General features: G+C 43.7%; 1 protein-coding gene across 1 annotated transcript in view; it reads left to right on the plus strand.

Moving 5' to 3' along the window:
* The window catches only part of LOC105995899, a 75307-nt gene that overhangs the window by 10037 nt on the left and 50846 nt on the right, over window positions 1–14424 (plus strand). Inside the window, exon 3 of the mRNA XM_013029813.1 lies at window positions 6335–6421. Within this exon, the coding sequence (XP_012885267.1) occupies window positions 6335–6421 (87 nt within the window). The remainder of the gene's footprint in view (window positions 1–6334; window positions 6422–14424) is intronic.

The raw sequence follows: 14424 nt of genomic DNA on the forward strand, positions 1-14424 counted from the left end.
CCTTGAGTGTTAAAGAGATGTCTGGTAAGGCAGCAATGTTTTTGTGCCTCAAGATGACAAGTATAAAGCCATCATGGCAGAGTAGAAAGACCAGGACCAGTGGCTCACATCTGTAATCCTAGCCACTCAAAAACTTGAGATCTGAGTATTATAGTCAAGTGCCAGCCCAGGCAGGAAAGTCTGTAAGACTCGTCAGTTAACCACAAAAAAGTCTGGAAGTGGAGGCTGGGAATGTGGCTTAGTGGTAGAGTGTTTGCCTAGCATGCACAAAGCTCTGGGTTCGATTCCTCAGTACCATATAAACCAAAAAAGCCAGAAGTGGCACTGTGGCTCAAGTGTTAGCATGCTAGGCTTGAGCAAAAGAAGCTCAGGGACAGTGTTCAGACCCTGAGTTCAAACCCCAGAACTGGCAAAAACAAAATAAAACAAACCCCCCAAAAACTGGAAGTGAAGGTGTGGCTGAAGTGATAGAGTACCAGCTTTGGGTAAAAAAAGCCAAAGTGTGAAGCCCTAATTCAAGACTTAGTACTGGTGTACACACACACACAAATAAATATCTAGATAGATAGATAGATGGATGGATGATAGATAGAGGCTGAAAGTATTACTGGGAGCTACCCTGTTCTGGATTTGTTATAGGAAAAGCATAAATTTCTATTAATTTAGGCAGTTGTTACTTGGAGCCAGATAACTGCTAGACCATAGAATGGAATACATAGAAAGGAGAGAGTGAGTGGGTTTGGAAGACTGGTTGTGGGTTAATATTAGCTTTAGGAATCAGTGAATTCCTCTCTGAGAATGTATCCTTGAGCTGAAAGCCAAATGAGAGAGAAAGAGAGAGGGAGAGATGTTATAATGTAGGAGTCTGGTGTAAGCACCAGGACCCCATTGAGCAAGTGTTTGTAGTGATAAAGTATTTAGGGATCTTGTGTTCTATTTTGGATTTCTGTGTTTGTGAGGTCCCTATGGTATGGGAAGCTAGAAAAACTGTGAATGGTCAAGACAGGTTGGAGTTCTGGGAGATTCTGGACTGCTTGGGGTAAAATTCTGGAGAATCAGTCTAATAGTGCATGGTTCATGACTCATTCTGACACATTGTATGTCACCAGGAGACTGTTAATTTGTCTGCACGTTATCTGTGGGTAAAGAGGAAATAGAGATGGCCAGGAACTGATCAACCCTACAGTCCTCTGGCCTCCCTTTCTTGTCCTTTCCTTTGAAAATTAGGTAAGGATCATGGGACTTTGAGACTTACCTAGTTTGGTTATTAATCCAGTTTAAAAGCTGCGGAGTGTGAAATCTGTGCATGTGATTTGCGTGGGAAAAACAAACCAAACACCTTCAACAATAGCTAACCATTGGTTGAGTGCTCACATTGGACAGTCATTGTGCTGAAATTTTGCATAATTTTACATAAGCCAACAATCACCCTATGAAGGTCCATATACTGATAAGTTAGTCAAGAGCTTAGAGATGCACAATATTTTTTTCTTTTTTTCCTTTTCCTTTCTGTCTCCTTCCCCTTTCTCCCCCCCCCCCCATTTTCCTTTTCCTGTCCTTTCCTTGTACTGGGGCTTAAACTCGTACCCTGGACACTGTACTGGGCTTCAAAACAACACAAGACAACACAAAAACTCTCACAGGGCACCAGTGGCTCACGCCTGCAATCCTAGCTACTCAGGAGGCTGAGATCTGATGACTGGTTCAAAGCCAGCCAGGGCAGGAAAGAACGAGAAACTCTTATCTCCAATAAACCATCAGAAAACCGAAATGGAGTTGTGCTCAAGTGGTAGAATACTTGCCTTGAGCTGAAGATCTGAGGGACAGCTCCCAGGCCCAGAGTTCAAGCCTCATGACCGACACACACACACACACACACACACATCTGAGGGACAGCTCCCAGGCCCAGAGTTCAAGCCTCATGACCGACACACACACACACACACACACACACACACACACACACACACACACAAGATCTGAGGGACAGCTCCCAGGCCCAGAGTTCAAGCCTCATGACCGAGACACACACACACACACACACACACACACGCACACACACACACACACACACACACCCTCTCTCAAATCTAGCACTCTATCACATGGGACACACCCCCACTTTGGGCTTATAGACTTTTTGTGCTTGGGCTGGCTTTGAATTCCAATCTTCAGCTCTCAGCCTCTTGAGTACCTAGGATTATAGGCCTGAGCCACTGGCTTGGCTTTGGATTTCAGTTTGTATGGACCCAGTGAACTTCTGCCCCCATTTTTTTTTTGCAGGTCCTGGAGCTTGGGCTCTCTTGGGCTCTCTGTGCTCCAGACTAGTTCTCTACTACTTGAGCCACAGCAGCACTTCCAGCCTTTTCTGTGTATGTGGTACTGAGTAATTGAACCCAAGGCTTCATGCATGCTAGGCAAACACTCTACCACTAAACCACATTCCCAGCCCCATCTGTCCCCTTATTTATTTATTTATTGGGGGGGGGTCTGGTCGTGGGGCCTGAACTCTGGGCCTGGGCGCTGTCCCTCAGCTCTAGGCTAGTGCTCTACCAGTTGAGCCACAGCACCACTTCCGGCTTTTTTTTCTGCTTATGTGGTGTTGAGGAATCGAACCCAGGGCCTCTTGCATGCAAGGCAAACACTCTACTTTTTTGGGGGGTGGGGGGTCGGTCATGGGGCTTGAACTCTGGGCTTGGGTGCTGTCCATGCGCTCTTCAGCTCAAGGCAAGTGCTCTACTGCTTGAGTCATATCACCACTTCTGGTTTTCTAGTGGTTTATTGGAGATAAGAGTCTCACGGACTTTCCTGCTGAGTTTGAACCTTGATCCTCAGATCTCAGCCTCCTGAGTAGCTAGGATTACAGGTGTGAGCCACGGCGCCTGGTGCACTCTACTTTTTTGGAGCATCAGATGGGGTGGGTGAGGGTGGTTGGAAGGGGGACTGCAATTACTACTTTAAATGTTTTTACTGCGTTAGGTAGAAGAACACCAACATAAATACAGTATTGTTTCATTGGCCACTTAATTTCAGAAAGAGCAGTCATATGCCAATACCTCACACTTGGAGTCTGAGCAGCTAGGATTATGATTTGAAGCCAGCCTGGATGGGCAAGTGTGTGAGACCAATCAACCACCAAGAGCTGCAAGTGGAGCTGTGGTTCAAGTGGTAGAGCACCAACCTTGAGCAAAAGAAAGGGGACAGCATCAAGGCCTTGAGTTCAAGCCCCCAATACTAGCCCAAATGTAACAAAGAACACTGAGGGAGATAGGGGAGAGAAAGTAAGTAATTTATAAGGTGAAAAGTAAAAGACCAGGTGAGCAAAGCTGAGGAAGATGAATAGGTGTGACCCTGAGAAAATCTTAAGAGCTCTGCTAGTATAAATTTAGCTTTCTCTCTCTCTCTCTCTTTTCCCCCTCTCCCCCCCCCCCCCCCCCCCCCCCCCCCCAGCATAGTGTTGCATCTCTGGGAGAGGAGGTAACAGTAGGTCTACCAGGATGGCAACATTGTAGCTAACAAGCAGACAATTTAAATTTCCTAAGAGGGACATGAAAGACATTATCAGCAGTGATACAACTTTGGAAGTTCAGTGTTTCAGCTGTAGGAGAAACTGTAACCATTAACCTCTTAATCTCAGAAGGCAATTTAAAATGGATACAGTTTTTTCATGTAGTGTTGCCATCTGTCTCAAATAGTTTGCTAACTCTGTGTGGATAATTTGGCAACATACCTTTGCCTTCAGAAATGTTTGCAGAACAAAATAGAAACTATGTCAAGCAAGTTAGCATAAGTGAGGGCAATTTACTAAGAGACACTAGAGGGAAAGGGAAACAGCTGTTGATAGTATTGCTCAGAGTTGTTTCTAGATAGGCACAAAATAGTATACACCAACGCCATCTGCCTAGGTTGCAGAACAAACTTTTCTCAAAAACCAGTTGTTTTAAAAGAAGACTAACTTTATTTTTTTTGTTTATTTAGAATTAAGTGAGGGATTTCTTTGGTCGGTTTTTACCATTGGAAATATATATATATATATATATATATATATATATATATATATGTATGTATGTATGTATGTTATTTGTGGGATCTGAACTCTGGGCCTGGTCGCTGTCCCTCAGCTCTTCAGCTCAAGGCTAGCACTCTACCACTTGAGCCACAGCTCCACTTCCGGCTTTTTCTGCCTATGTGGTGCTGAGGAATCGAACTGAGGGCTTCATGCACGCTAGGCAAGCACTCTACCGCTAAGTGTATTCCAGCCCTGGAGCTAAAATATTAAGATTGCTACTTGGACTTATATTTTGGCTTTTTTTTTAAAAAAATCAAGGCTAGCTCGTGCACTCGGCTTTCTCTCCCTCTCCCCCTCCCTCTCCCTGTTTCTTTCCCCCCCCCCCCCCCCCCCCCTCATCACAGCTCCACTTCTGGCTTTTTGAGGTTAACTGGAGTTAAGAGTCTCTTGGACTTTGCTGTCCAGGCTGGCTTCAAACCTTGACCTTCAAATTTAGCCTCCTGAATATTTTAGGATTACAGGACTGACTCACCAGCACCTGGTCTCTATTTTTTTTTAAAGCATTGAATTCTTGTGTGAAAATTAACTGTTTTCTTATATGCTCAATGCTATGACTTTTTCTATTTTTTTTCTCTGTTTCTCCTTTGTGTGATAGTACTGAAGCTTGAATTTAGGGCCTGGGTGCTATCATTTAGTTTTTTCACTCAAGGCTGGTGCTCTACCACTTGAGACATAGATCCACTTCCAGCTTTTTGGTGGTTAAGAGATGAATTTCACAGCCTTTCTTGCCCCAGGTGGCTTCATATCTCAGCCTACTGAGTAAATAGGCTTACAGGCTTGAGCCACCAGGGTCTAGTTTCCTCTTGTTACTTCTGTTGAGGATGCTGAGTTAACCTATGACCCTGGGAAAATTACTTAGAACTAAGTCTCTTATTAACAAAATGGGGCGGTAGTATTTACCTTGAATGTTTATCATAATATTTACTTGAAATATCATTTTTCAAAGGGCTTGACACAATGCTTTACACAAAGTAGAAGCTAGGGAAATGTTATTTCCTTTCATCCCCACATAATAGACCCATGCTTATTTTTGCCTGAAGTGTCTTTGAGCAGTAGCCTAAACATTTGAACTACTGCTAGGCACTGGTGGCTCATATTTGCAATCCTAGCTACTCAGCCACATGAGATCTGAGGATTGCAGTTCAAAGCCAGCCTGGGCAGGAATTTCTGTGAGACTCCAATAAATTTTATCTCCAGTAAACTTCCAAAAAGCTGGAGGTGGAGCTGTGGCTCAAGTAGTAGAGTGCTAGTCTTGAGCAAACAAATGTTCAGAGACAGTGCCCAGGTCCCAAATTCAAGCTCTAGAACTGGCATACACACACACACACACACAATTGAGCTTGTCAGTTTGTATGGTGTATCTTGAGATTTGGTAAAGAATTTATTTATATATTTATTTATGTGCCAGTCCTCAGGCATGAATAAGGGCCTGGCACTATCCCTGGGCTTCTTTTGCTCAAGGCTAACACTCAACCACTAGAGCCGCTGCTTCACTTCCAGCTTTTGGTGATATATATATATATGTATGTATGTATATATGTATGTATGTATATATGTATGTATGTATATATGCCGTTGTTGTTGGTTGTGGGGCTTGAACTCTGGGCTGGGCCTGGGCACTGTCCCCCGGCTCTTCAACTCAAGGCTAGCACTCTACCACTTGAGCCACAGTGCCACGTCCAGTTTTCTGAATGGTTTATTGGAGATAAGAGTTTTCATGGGGCTGGGAAGGTGGCTCAGTGGTAGAGTGCTTTCCTTGCATGCATGAGGCCCTGGGTTTGATTGTTCAACACCACATAAGCAGAAAAAGCTGGAAGTGGGGCTGAAGCTCAAAGCCTAGCCTTGAGCTGAAGAGCTGAGGGACAGCGCCCCGGTCTAGAGTTCAGGCCCTATTACAGACAAAAAAAAAAAAAAAGTTTCACGGCCTTTCCTACCCAGGCTGGCTTTGAACCATGATCCTCAGATCTCAGCTTCCTGAGTAGCTAGGATTATAGGCGTGAGCCACCTGTTCCTGGCTTTGGTGGTTAATTGAAGATGTAAGGCTCACTGACTTTTCTGCCCAGGCTGGCTTCAAACTATGATTCTCCTCTATCAGCCTCCTGAGTAGCTAGGATTATAAGCATGAGCCACTGTTACTTGGCAAAAACAGTTTTCTAATTGAAGTGAGAGCTGTGAATTCCATCATCAAGAAAGTTTCCTACAGGCCATGTGGACATACACCTTCATTCAGGGGCTGATGCTCATAGGCTACCATTTCTCTTCCAGATGTGCAGACCTGACTCTTTGCTCTGACTGGGCAGCAATGGCTTTTGTTGAGAGAATCAGCAGTAGCAGCAGCAGCAGCAGCAACAGGTGAGTGTGAAATCCAGAATATTTGATTTTACAATTAACTCTTCAATGATATTTGTACCTTTTCATTTTTGCAAATTTAGAACTCTCTGGTGCAGGAAAATACTTGAAATTTTCATTGTTTGGACTGGAGCATGGATCAAGTGATAGAGGGTCTGGGTAGCAAATGCAAGACCCCGTTTCAAATACCAGTTTGAGGGGACAAGGATAGGAGAGGAAGGAAAGAAACCTATTAGACTGGCTTCTTGTTGTTTCTTGTCATCTTCGTTATTGTAATCGTCGTCTTCGTTGTCCTCCTCCTCCTCCTCCTCCTCTTCCTTCTTTCTCCCCCTCCTCCATCTCTCCCTGTCTCTCTCCCTCTCTCCCTCTCTCTCTCTCTCTCTCTCTCTCTCTCACACACACACACACACACACACTCTCTCTCTCTCTCTCTCTCCCTCCCTCCCCCCCTCCAGTCCTGAGGCCTGAACTCTGGGCCCAGGCTCTGTCCCTCAGCTCTTCAGCTCAAGGCTAGCGCTCTACCATTGAGCCACAGCACCACTTCCAGCCTTTTCTGCTTATGCAGTGCTCAGGAATCAAACACTCTACCACTAAGTCACCTTCCCAGCTCCTAAACCAGTCTTAATAAGCCAAATTGTTTAATTTCACACTTGTACATAAAGAAAACATTTTGCACATTCACTTTCCTCCACACCTAGTTTAACCTCTCTCCTTCTACCAGTACCCATTCTCCTACCAGGACATGTTTTACTTTTCCTGTAATTCCTTTAAAAAAAAAAAAGTATGTGGTAATTGCCAGTGCTGGTGGCTCATGCCTGTAATCCTAGCTACTAAGGAAGCTGAGATCTGAGGATCACAATTCAAAGCCAGCTGGGGCAGGAAAGTACATAAGACTCATCTTCAACAAACTACCAGAAAACTGGAAGTAGCACTGTGGCTCAAGTGGTAGAGGGCTTGCCTCGAACTGAAGAGCTCAGGGACAGTGCCCAGGCTCAGAGTTTAAGCCTCACACTGTGTGTGTGTGTGTGTGTGTGTGTGTGTGTGTGGTAATTATGTTACAGGGTTATCATCATTGTCTTTTGCATATGCATGTACAGTATTTCAAGCCTTCCCTCACTCTCAGTTTTTCACATTCTCCCTGTCCCTAATATTTAACATCTTTCATTGTTTTTCATTTTGCTATCTTCATTCATAAGTGCAATGTGTTTGAGTATTTTTTACCCTCTAACATTCTCCCCATCCCTCTTTTTTCTCTTCTTCCTCTTCCTCCTCCTCCTCCTTCTTCTTTTTCTCTTTAGGTCTGAGACCAGGACTCAAACTTAGTACCTGCTGATTTTGCTCAGTGGCTAGCACTCTACCAGTTGAGCTCTGCCTCCAACCCCAACCCTTCTTTTTTTTTGTTTGATTTTTTGAGGCAGGCTTTTAATAGCCAAGGTTGGCCTCCAACTTGAGATCTTTCTGCTTCATCCTCCTAAGTGCTGAGATTACAGACATATACTACCAGGCCTGCCCCCCCCCCCCAATCTAACAATCTCTGAGTGTCTTTATTTAAAATGTGGCTGTTATGGCCAGGTGCCAGGGGCTCATGATTATCGTCTTAGCTACTCAGGAAGCTGAGATTTGAGGATTGCAGTTTGAAGCCAGCTTGGGCAGGACAGTCTGTGAACTAGTCAGAAGTGGAGCTATAGCTCCACTAGCCTTAATTAAAGAGCTCAAGAACAGTGCCCAAGCCCTGAGCTCAAGAGTTCAAACCCTAGGACCAGCACTAAAAAAAGTGGGGGAGGGGAAACTTTAGAATAGGTCAATGTTGTAATTCTGTGTCTAAGATACTGAGAAATGTATGTATTCAGCCTGTGTCAAAACAAACCCCACATAAATCTTTGTCCCCCAAGGAGAGGTTTGGGGGATGTTTATAAGCCATTGAGACACATAGTTATTCAATGGTACTTATTGGGCAATAAATGATGCTGGAACCTTCTGGATATTTCCTACTTCCTTCTGTTTTGGGGTCATTTAGAAAATTATTTTCAGGTGATGCTGGAGGGGTTGTTAAACTTAGCACATTCTTCTCCCTGACCACAGGACATTAAGTCACCCGGGCTGCAGGAAATCATATCCTTGTAGCGCCTGGGGAGAAGACTGTGCTCATTTTTAAGATTTGTTCAAAGGGTTCCGTTATACATACATTTAAAATGTTTGTATAGTTAAATGTCGTGGCCTTTGTGGGTTCTGCTTTTGATGGTACTTAAAAGGTCTTTCCTACTCCAAGACTGTGAAAATAATGGCATGAGTTCGCTCTTGGCATCGGTGTGATTTCATTTTTTGCATTAAATCAGTACTGTGATCTGGTGGCCAGTGGAATGGGTCTAGGCCACAGCTGGGTTTTGGTTGGCTCTTCAAAGCATTATGAAAGAAATGATCTGCCAGTGTTTTATGTAACCATGCAGACTTTTTATCTTTTGAAAAATTTAAGATTTAGCAACATGTATTACCACATAGCTGTTCTCAGAATTGAATAGCCTTATTTATTAGTGATGGTGGTGATGGTGCTGAGAACTGAACTTAGGGCCTTGTACTTGCTAGGCAAGCATACTTCCACTGAGCAAAATGCCCTACCCCTCCATAGCTCTTTTTTTTTTTTTTTGCTAGTCCTGGGGCTTGAACTCAGGGCTAGGCACTGTCCCTAAGCTGCTTTTGCTCAAGGTTAGCACTCTACCACTTCAGCCACAGTGCCACTTCTGGCTTTTTCTGTGTATGGTACTGAGGAATGGAACCCAGGGCTTTATGCATGCTAGGCAAGCACTCTGCCACTAAGCCACCTTCCCAGCCCCATCCATAGCTCTTTTATATAGAATGTCAGTTGCCTTATTCTGAACTTAACAAGTAGTTTGCCATCATTAGTACTTTTCTGGTATGCCAAGATGGTGACATTTTCTCCCCTGGGCCTACAATAAACCAGAAGTCCCACCTAATTTCTTCCTGTAGATTTCTGTTTTGTTGCTTTGCCTCTTGTGCTTTTTAAAGGAGAGAGGTTGGAGGAAGAGGAGCTGCTTGGCTGTCCTAAGTTGCCATCTATTTTATTTATTTATTTTGCTGATCCTGGGGCTCAAACACCTGGGCACTGTCCCTGAGCTCCTTTTGCTCTAAGCTAGTGCTCTACCACTTGCCATAGCCCCACTCCTGGCTTTTTCTCAATAGTTAATTAGAAGTAAAAGTCTCACAGCCTTTCCTGCCCAGGCTAGCTCTGAATTGCAATCCTTAAATTTCAGCCTCCTGAGTAGCTAGGATTACATACATGAGCCATCAGTACTCAGCTTTACTGTCCACTTTATATCTTTGACTTTTCAGTATTTTGATCCATCAAAAGCACAGTCTGTATCAGGTGCATGCCATCAGTATAGTCCAATCTAGTATTAGGGCTTGAACTCGAGGCATTGGTGCTGCCCCTTAGCATTTTTTGTTTTTGTTTTTTGTCGGTCATGGGTCTTGAACTCTGGGCCTGGGCCTGGGCACTGTCCCTCAGCTCTTCAGCTCAAGGCTAGTGCTCTGCCACTTGAGCCAGAGTGCTACTTCCATTTTTCTGGTGGTTAATTGGATATAAGAGTCTCACAAAAGCTGGGCACTGGTGGCTCATGCCTGCAATCCTAGCTATTCAGGAGGCTGAGATCTGAGGATTATGGTTCAAAGGCAGCCGGGGCAGGAAAATCTGTGAGACTCTTATCTCCAATAAACCACTAGAAAACTGGAAGTGGCGCTGTGGCTCAAGCAGTAGAGCGCTCGCCTTGAGCTGAAGAGCGCAGGGACAACTCCCAAGTCCAGAGTTCAAGCCCCATGAGCCACCAAAAAAAAAAAAAGAGTCTCACAGACTTTCCTGCCTGAGCTGGCTATGAACTGTGATCCTCAGATCTTAGCATCCTGAGTAGCTAGGATCACAGGCATGAGCCACTGGTACCAGCCCCCCTTAGTGTTTTTACTCAAGTTCACACTCTACCCCTTGAGCTATAACTTCACTTTGGGCTTTTAGATTGGTTAATTGAAGATAGAGTCTCCCATGGACTTTGCTGCCCAGCCTAGCTTTGAACCCTGATCCTCAGATCTCAGCCTCCTAAGTAGCTAAGCAAGTATAAACCCCCATCTCTGGGCCCCATTGTGTTTGTTTTTGTTTTTTGTTTTCCCAGTCATGAGGATTGAACTCTCAGGCCTGGACGCTAACCGTGAGGTATTTTTGCTCAAGGTTAGCACTCTACCACTTGGAGCCACAGCTTTATGTCCAGTTTTTAGGTACTTAATTGGAGATATGAGTCTCATGGCCTTTCCTGTCCCATCTGGCTTCAAACCAACATCCTCAGATCTCAGGCTCCTGAGTAGCTAGGATTAAAGACATGAACCACCAGCAGCTGGCACATTGTTTTCATATGTGTCACTATTCAGACCCATGCATTATCATTACTTTTCAGTTTTAGAATTTTTGTAGACCTTCAAATCTAATTACATTTCAATTAATTCCTCTCATCACTAGTTATTTGCAGAATTATTGTTGGCATTGTCCTTTTGAACTCCTGATTTCATAGAATAGTAAGTGATCTTCCTAGGTTGTAGACAGGTAAAACTTAATGATATAAATAACTTTGCATTTCAATTGTAATTTTCCCTTTCTTTCTTCTTTTGATTTTTTTCTTTTTTCCTACCCTCCCTTCTTTCTTTTTCTTCCCTCCTCCCCTTCCTCCCTCCCTCCCCTTTCTCCTTCCTTCCCCCACTCCCTCCTTCCCTCTCTCCCTCCCTCCTTTCCTTCCTTCCTTCCTTCCTTCTTTTCTTTCTTCCTTTCTTCCTTTTTTGTTTTTTTTTGGGGTCCGGTCGTGGGGCCTGAACTCTGGGCCTGGGCGCTGTCCCTCAGCTCTTCAGCTCAAGGCTAGCGCTCTACCACTTGAGCCACAGAGCCACTTCTGGCTTCTTTTTTCTGCTTATGTGGTGCTGGGGAATCGAACCCAGGGCCTCAAACATGCAAGGCAAGTGCTCTACCACTGAGCTACTTTCTTTCTTTCTTTCTTTCTTTCTTTCTTTCTTTCTTTCTTTCTTTCTTTCTTTCTTTCTTTCTTTCTTTCTTTCTTTCTTTCTTTCTTTCTTTCTTATGCTGGAGCTTGAACTCAGTGTCTGGGCATTGTTCCTGACTTTTTTGTTTCAAGGCCAGCATGGCGCTCTACCACTTGAGCACAGGTCTACTTCTAGCTTTTTTGGTGGTTAATTGAAGATAAGAATTTCATGTAATTTCTTTTGCTTTATCTGGCTTTAAATTGCAACTCTCAGATCTCAGCATCCCAAGATGTGAGACACTGGCACCTGGCTTAATTGAGAAGGTTTGTAGACGGCTAACTTTTTTTTTTAGGGGGGGGGTCGGGTCGTGGGGCCTAAATTCTGGGCCTGGATGCTGTCCTTCAGTTCTTCAGCTCAAGGCTAGCGCTCTACCACTTGAGCCACAGCACCACTTCGGCTTTTTTTCTTTTTGCTTATGTGGTGCTGCAGGCATGCAAGGCAAGCGCTCTACCACTGAGCCACCTTCCCAGCCCCTATGGCTAACTTTTTGTTTGTTTTGGTTCTAATCCTGGGGCTTAAATTCAGGACCTAGGCATTTCCTCTGAATTTATTTTGCTCAAGGCTAGCACTCTACCATTTGAGACAGCCCCACTTCTGGCTTTTTTTTTTTAAGTTTAATAGAGATAAAAGTCTCACAAAAGTTCCTACCCTAGCTGAATTTGAAACTTGATCCTCAGGTCTTAGCCTTCTGAGTAGCTATATAGGATTCAGAGGCATGAGCCACCAGTGCCCAGCTGAAAGCTAACTTTTTTAAGAAAAAATTTCTAGAGGCTGGGAATGTGGCTTTAGTAGTAGAGTACTTGCCTAGCATGCATGAAGCCCTGGGTTAGATTCCTCAGTACCACATAAACAGAAAAAGCCAGAAGTAGTACTGTGGCTCAAGTGGTAGAGTGCTAGCCTTGGGCAAAAGAAGCTCAGGGATCTGGGCACTGGTGGCTCAGCCTGTAATCCTAGCTTCTCAGGGGGATTGCAGTTCAAAGCCAGCCTGGGCAGGAACATCTGTGAGACTGTTATCTCCAATTAACCACCAGAAAACTGGAAGTGGTAGAATACTTGCCTTGAGCTGAAGAGCTCAGGGACAGGCAACCTGGCCCAGAGTTCAGGCCCCATGACTGACCCTGCCCCCCCCCCAAAAAAAAAAGAACCTCAGGGCAGTGCTCATGTGCTGAGTTCAAGCCCCAGAACTGGCAAGAAAAGAAACTTTATTTATATTGCATCTAGTGTAATTTCTGGTGGAAAAAATCGATTTTAATGGTTAAAAGCATAGTCAGTGAAAGATTTAAAAGTTTTTGAATTGTATGTTTTCTGTTGTTGCTCCTTACTAAATGTCGAAGGATAACTGCTCTTTGAAGTAATATTCTAACAATTACAGTGCTGATGCTTTTATGTCTCAATATTTAGTACAAGTCTATGTAAATGTTTAATTATGATAATTATTGACTCGTTTAGTCATCCAGAACAAAAAAAAGCACACCAGAATCCCATGAAACTGGTCCACACTAGGATATATTTGGAAAGAAAATGTGTGCATTGACTGTGCAGCTCTAATTGCCCAGACTAAATAGAAGTCTCAGTATGAACTCCTACTTTGTTTAAAGCTATCAAAAGTCATCAGCATGAACAGAATATTAATGTGATGTGCAAGAACAATAATTTCCTTGATTCTTATAAAATCTTAGGCTTATCCTATGATTTTTCAGATTTATCAGTATTAGACACTATTAAATCTGAGCCTGTTTCTATTCTCCCCTTTCTCTGCTGCTTTTTCTTTAATTCTTTCAAAAAATTGTTATTGTACTATAACAGACTGAAAAGGATAGGCATTATTAGTTCAGTTCAGTGCATTTTTACAAAGTGAACACACTTGCAGAACAGATCAAGGGACTACAATGTCGGCTCTGCAGAGCCCTCCTGTCCTCTGCCGCCCCCCTCAGAGGTCAGCCCTGGTCTCCCTTTCCCCCATACACTTGCTTCCTCTAGTTTCAGTTTTATTTGAAAATAGTCCTAGAATACATATTCTTGTGTTTCTACTCCATTTTGTGTTTATATTATATTCCTTCTGTTCATTTAGCAAGTTAAAAATCTTTAATGTTTTGTATTAATATACAACTCTATTAGGACCAATATTAATAATTAGTTTTTCATCAAATTGTCATAGCCCAAGAGATAATACAACAAGCCTTACTGTGTGTGTGTATCTGTGTGTGTGTGTGTGTGAGAGAGAGACAGAGACAGAAACAGAGCCAGAGAGTATCTGGGCTTGGGCACTGTCCCTCAGCTCTTCAGCTCAAGGTGAGCACTCTGCCACTTGAGCCACAGCGCTACTTCTGGTTTTCTGGTGGTAATCAGAGATAAGAGTCTCTTGTACTTTCCTGCCTAGGCTAGCTTTGAACAGTGATCTTGAGATCTCAGCCTCCTGAGTAGCTAGGATTACAGGAGTGAGCCACCTGTGCGTGGCCAGCTTTACTCTTTTGTGTATCTTCTTGAGCCCATCTACCTTCTATTACCTTGGATTTTAATTTCAAATTACCAAGAATAATAACAGTCTTTTCAAATAGTTTTTGTTTGAGACAGGATCTTGTTGCAAAAGCCCAAGTTGGGCTTGAACTCAAGATTCTCCTGCCTCAACCCCCTGAGTACATCACCATGTTTGTTGGTTTTTCAAACTTTATTATCAATTTAAAGATAAAGCAAATGATAGGCATGGTGGTACAAGTCGGCCATAGAGTGGGGAGGCTGAAGCAGGAAGACCTTATGTTTGAGTTTAGCTTGAGCTACACATGGAGACACTGTCTCAAAAAATGCAGAGGGCTGGGAAAGTGGCTCAGTGGTAGAGCGCTTGCCTTGCATGCCTGAGGCCCTGGGTTCGATTCCTCAGCACCACATAAGCAAAAAGAAAAAAGCCAGAAGTGGCG

Source organism: Dipodomys ordii, unplaced genomic scaffold (assembly GCF_000151885.1).
Source record: "Dipodomys ordii isolate 6190 unplaced genomic scaffold, Dord_2.0 Scaffold123, whole genome shotgun sequence".
Classification (NCBI taxonomy): domain Eukaryota; kingdom Metazoa; phylum Chordata; class Mammalia; order Rodentia; family Heteromyidae; genus Dipodomys; species Dipodomys ordii.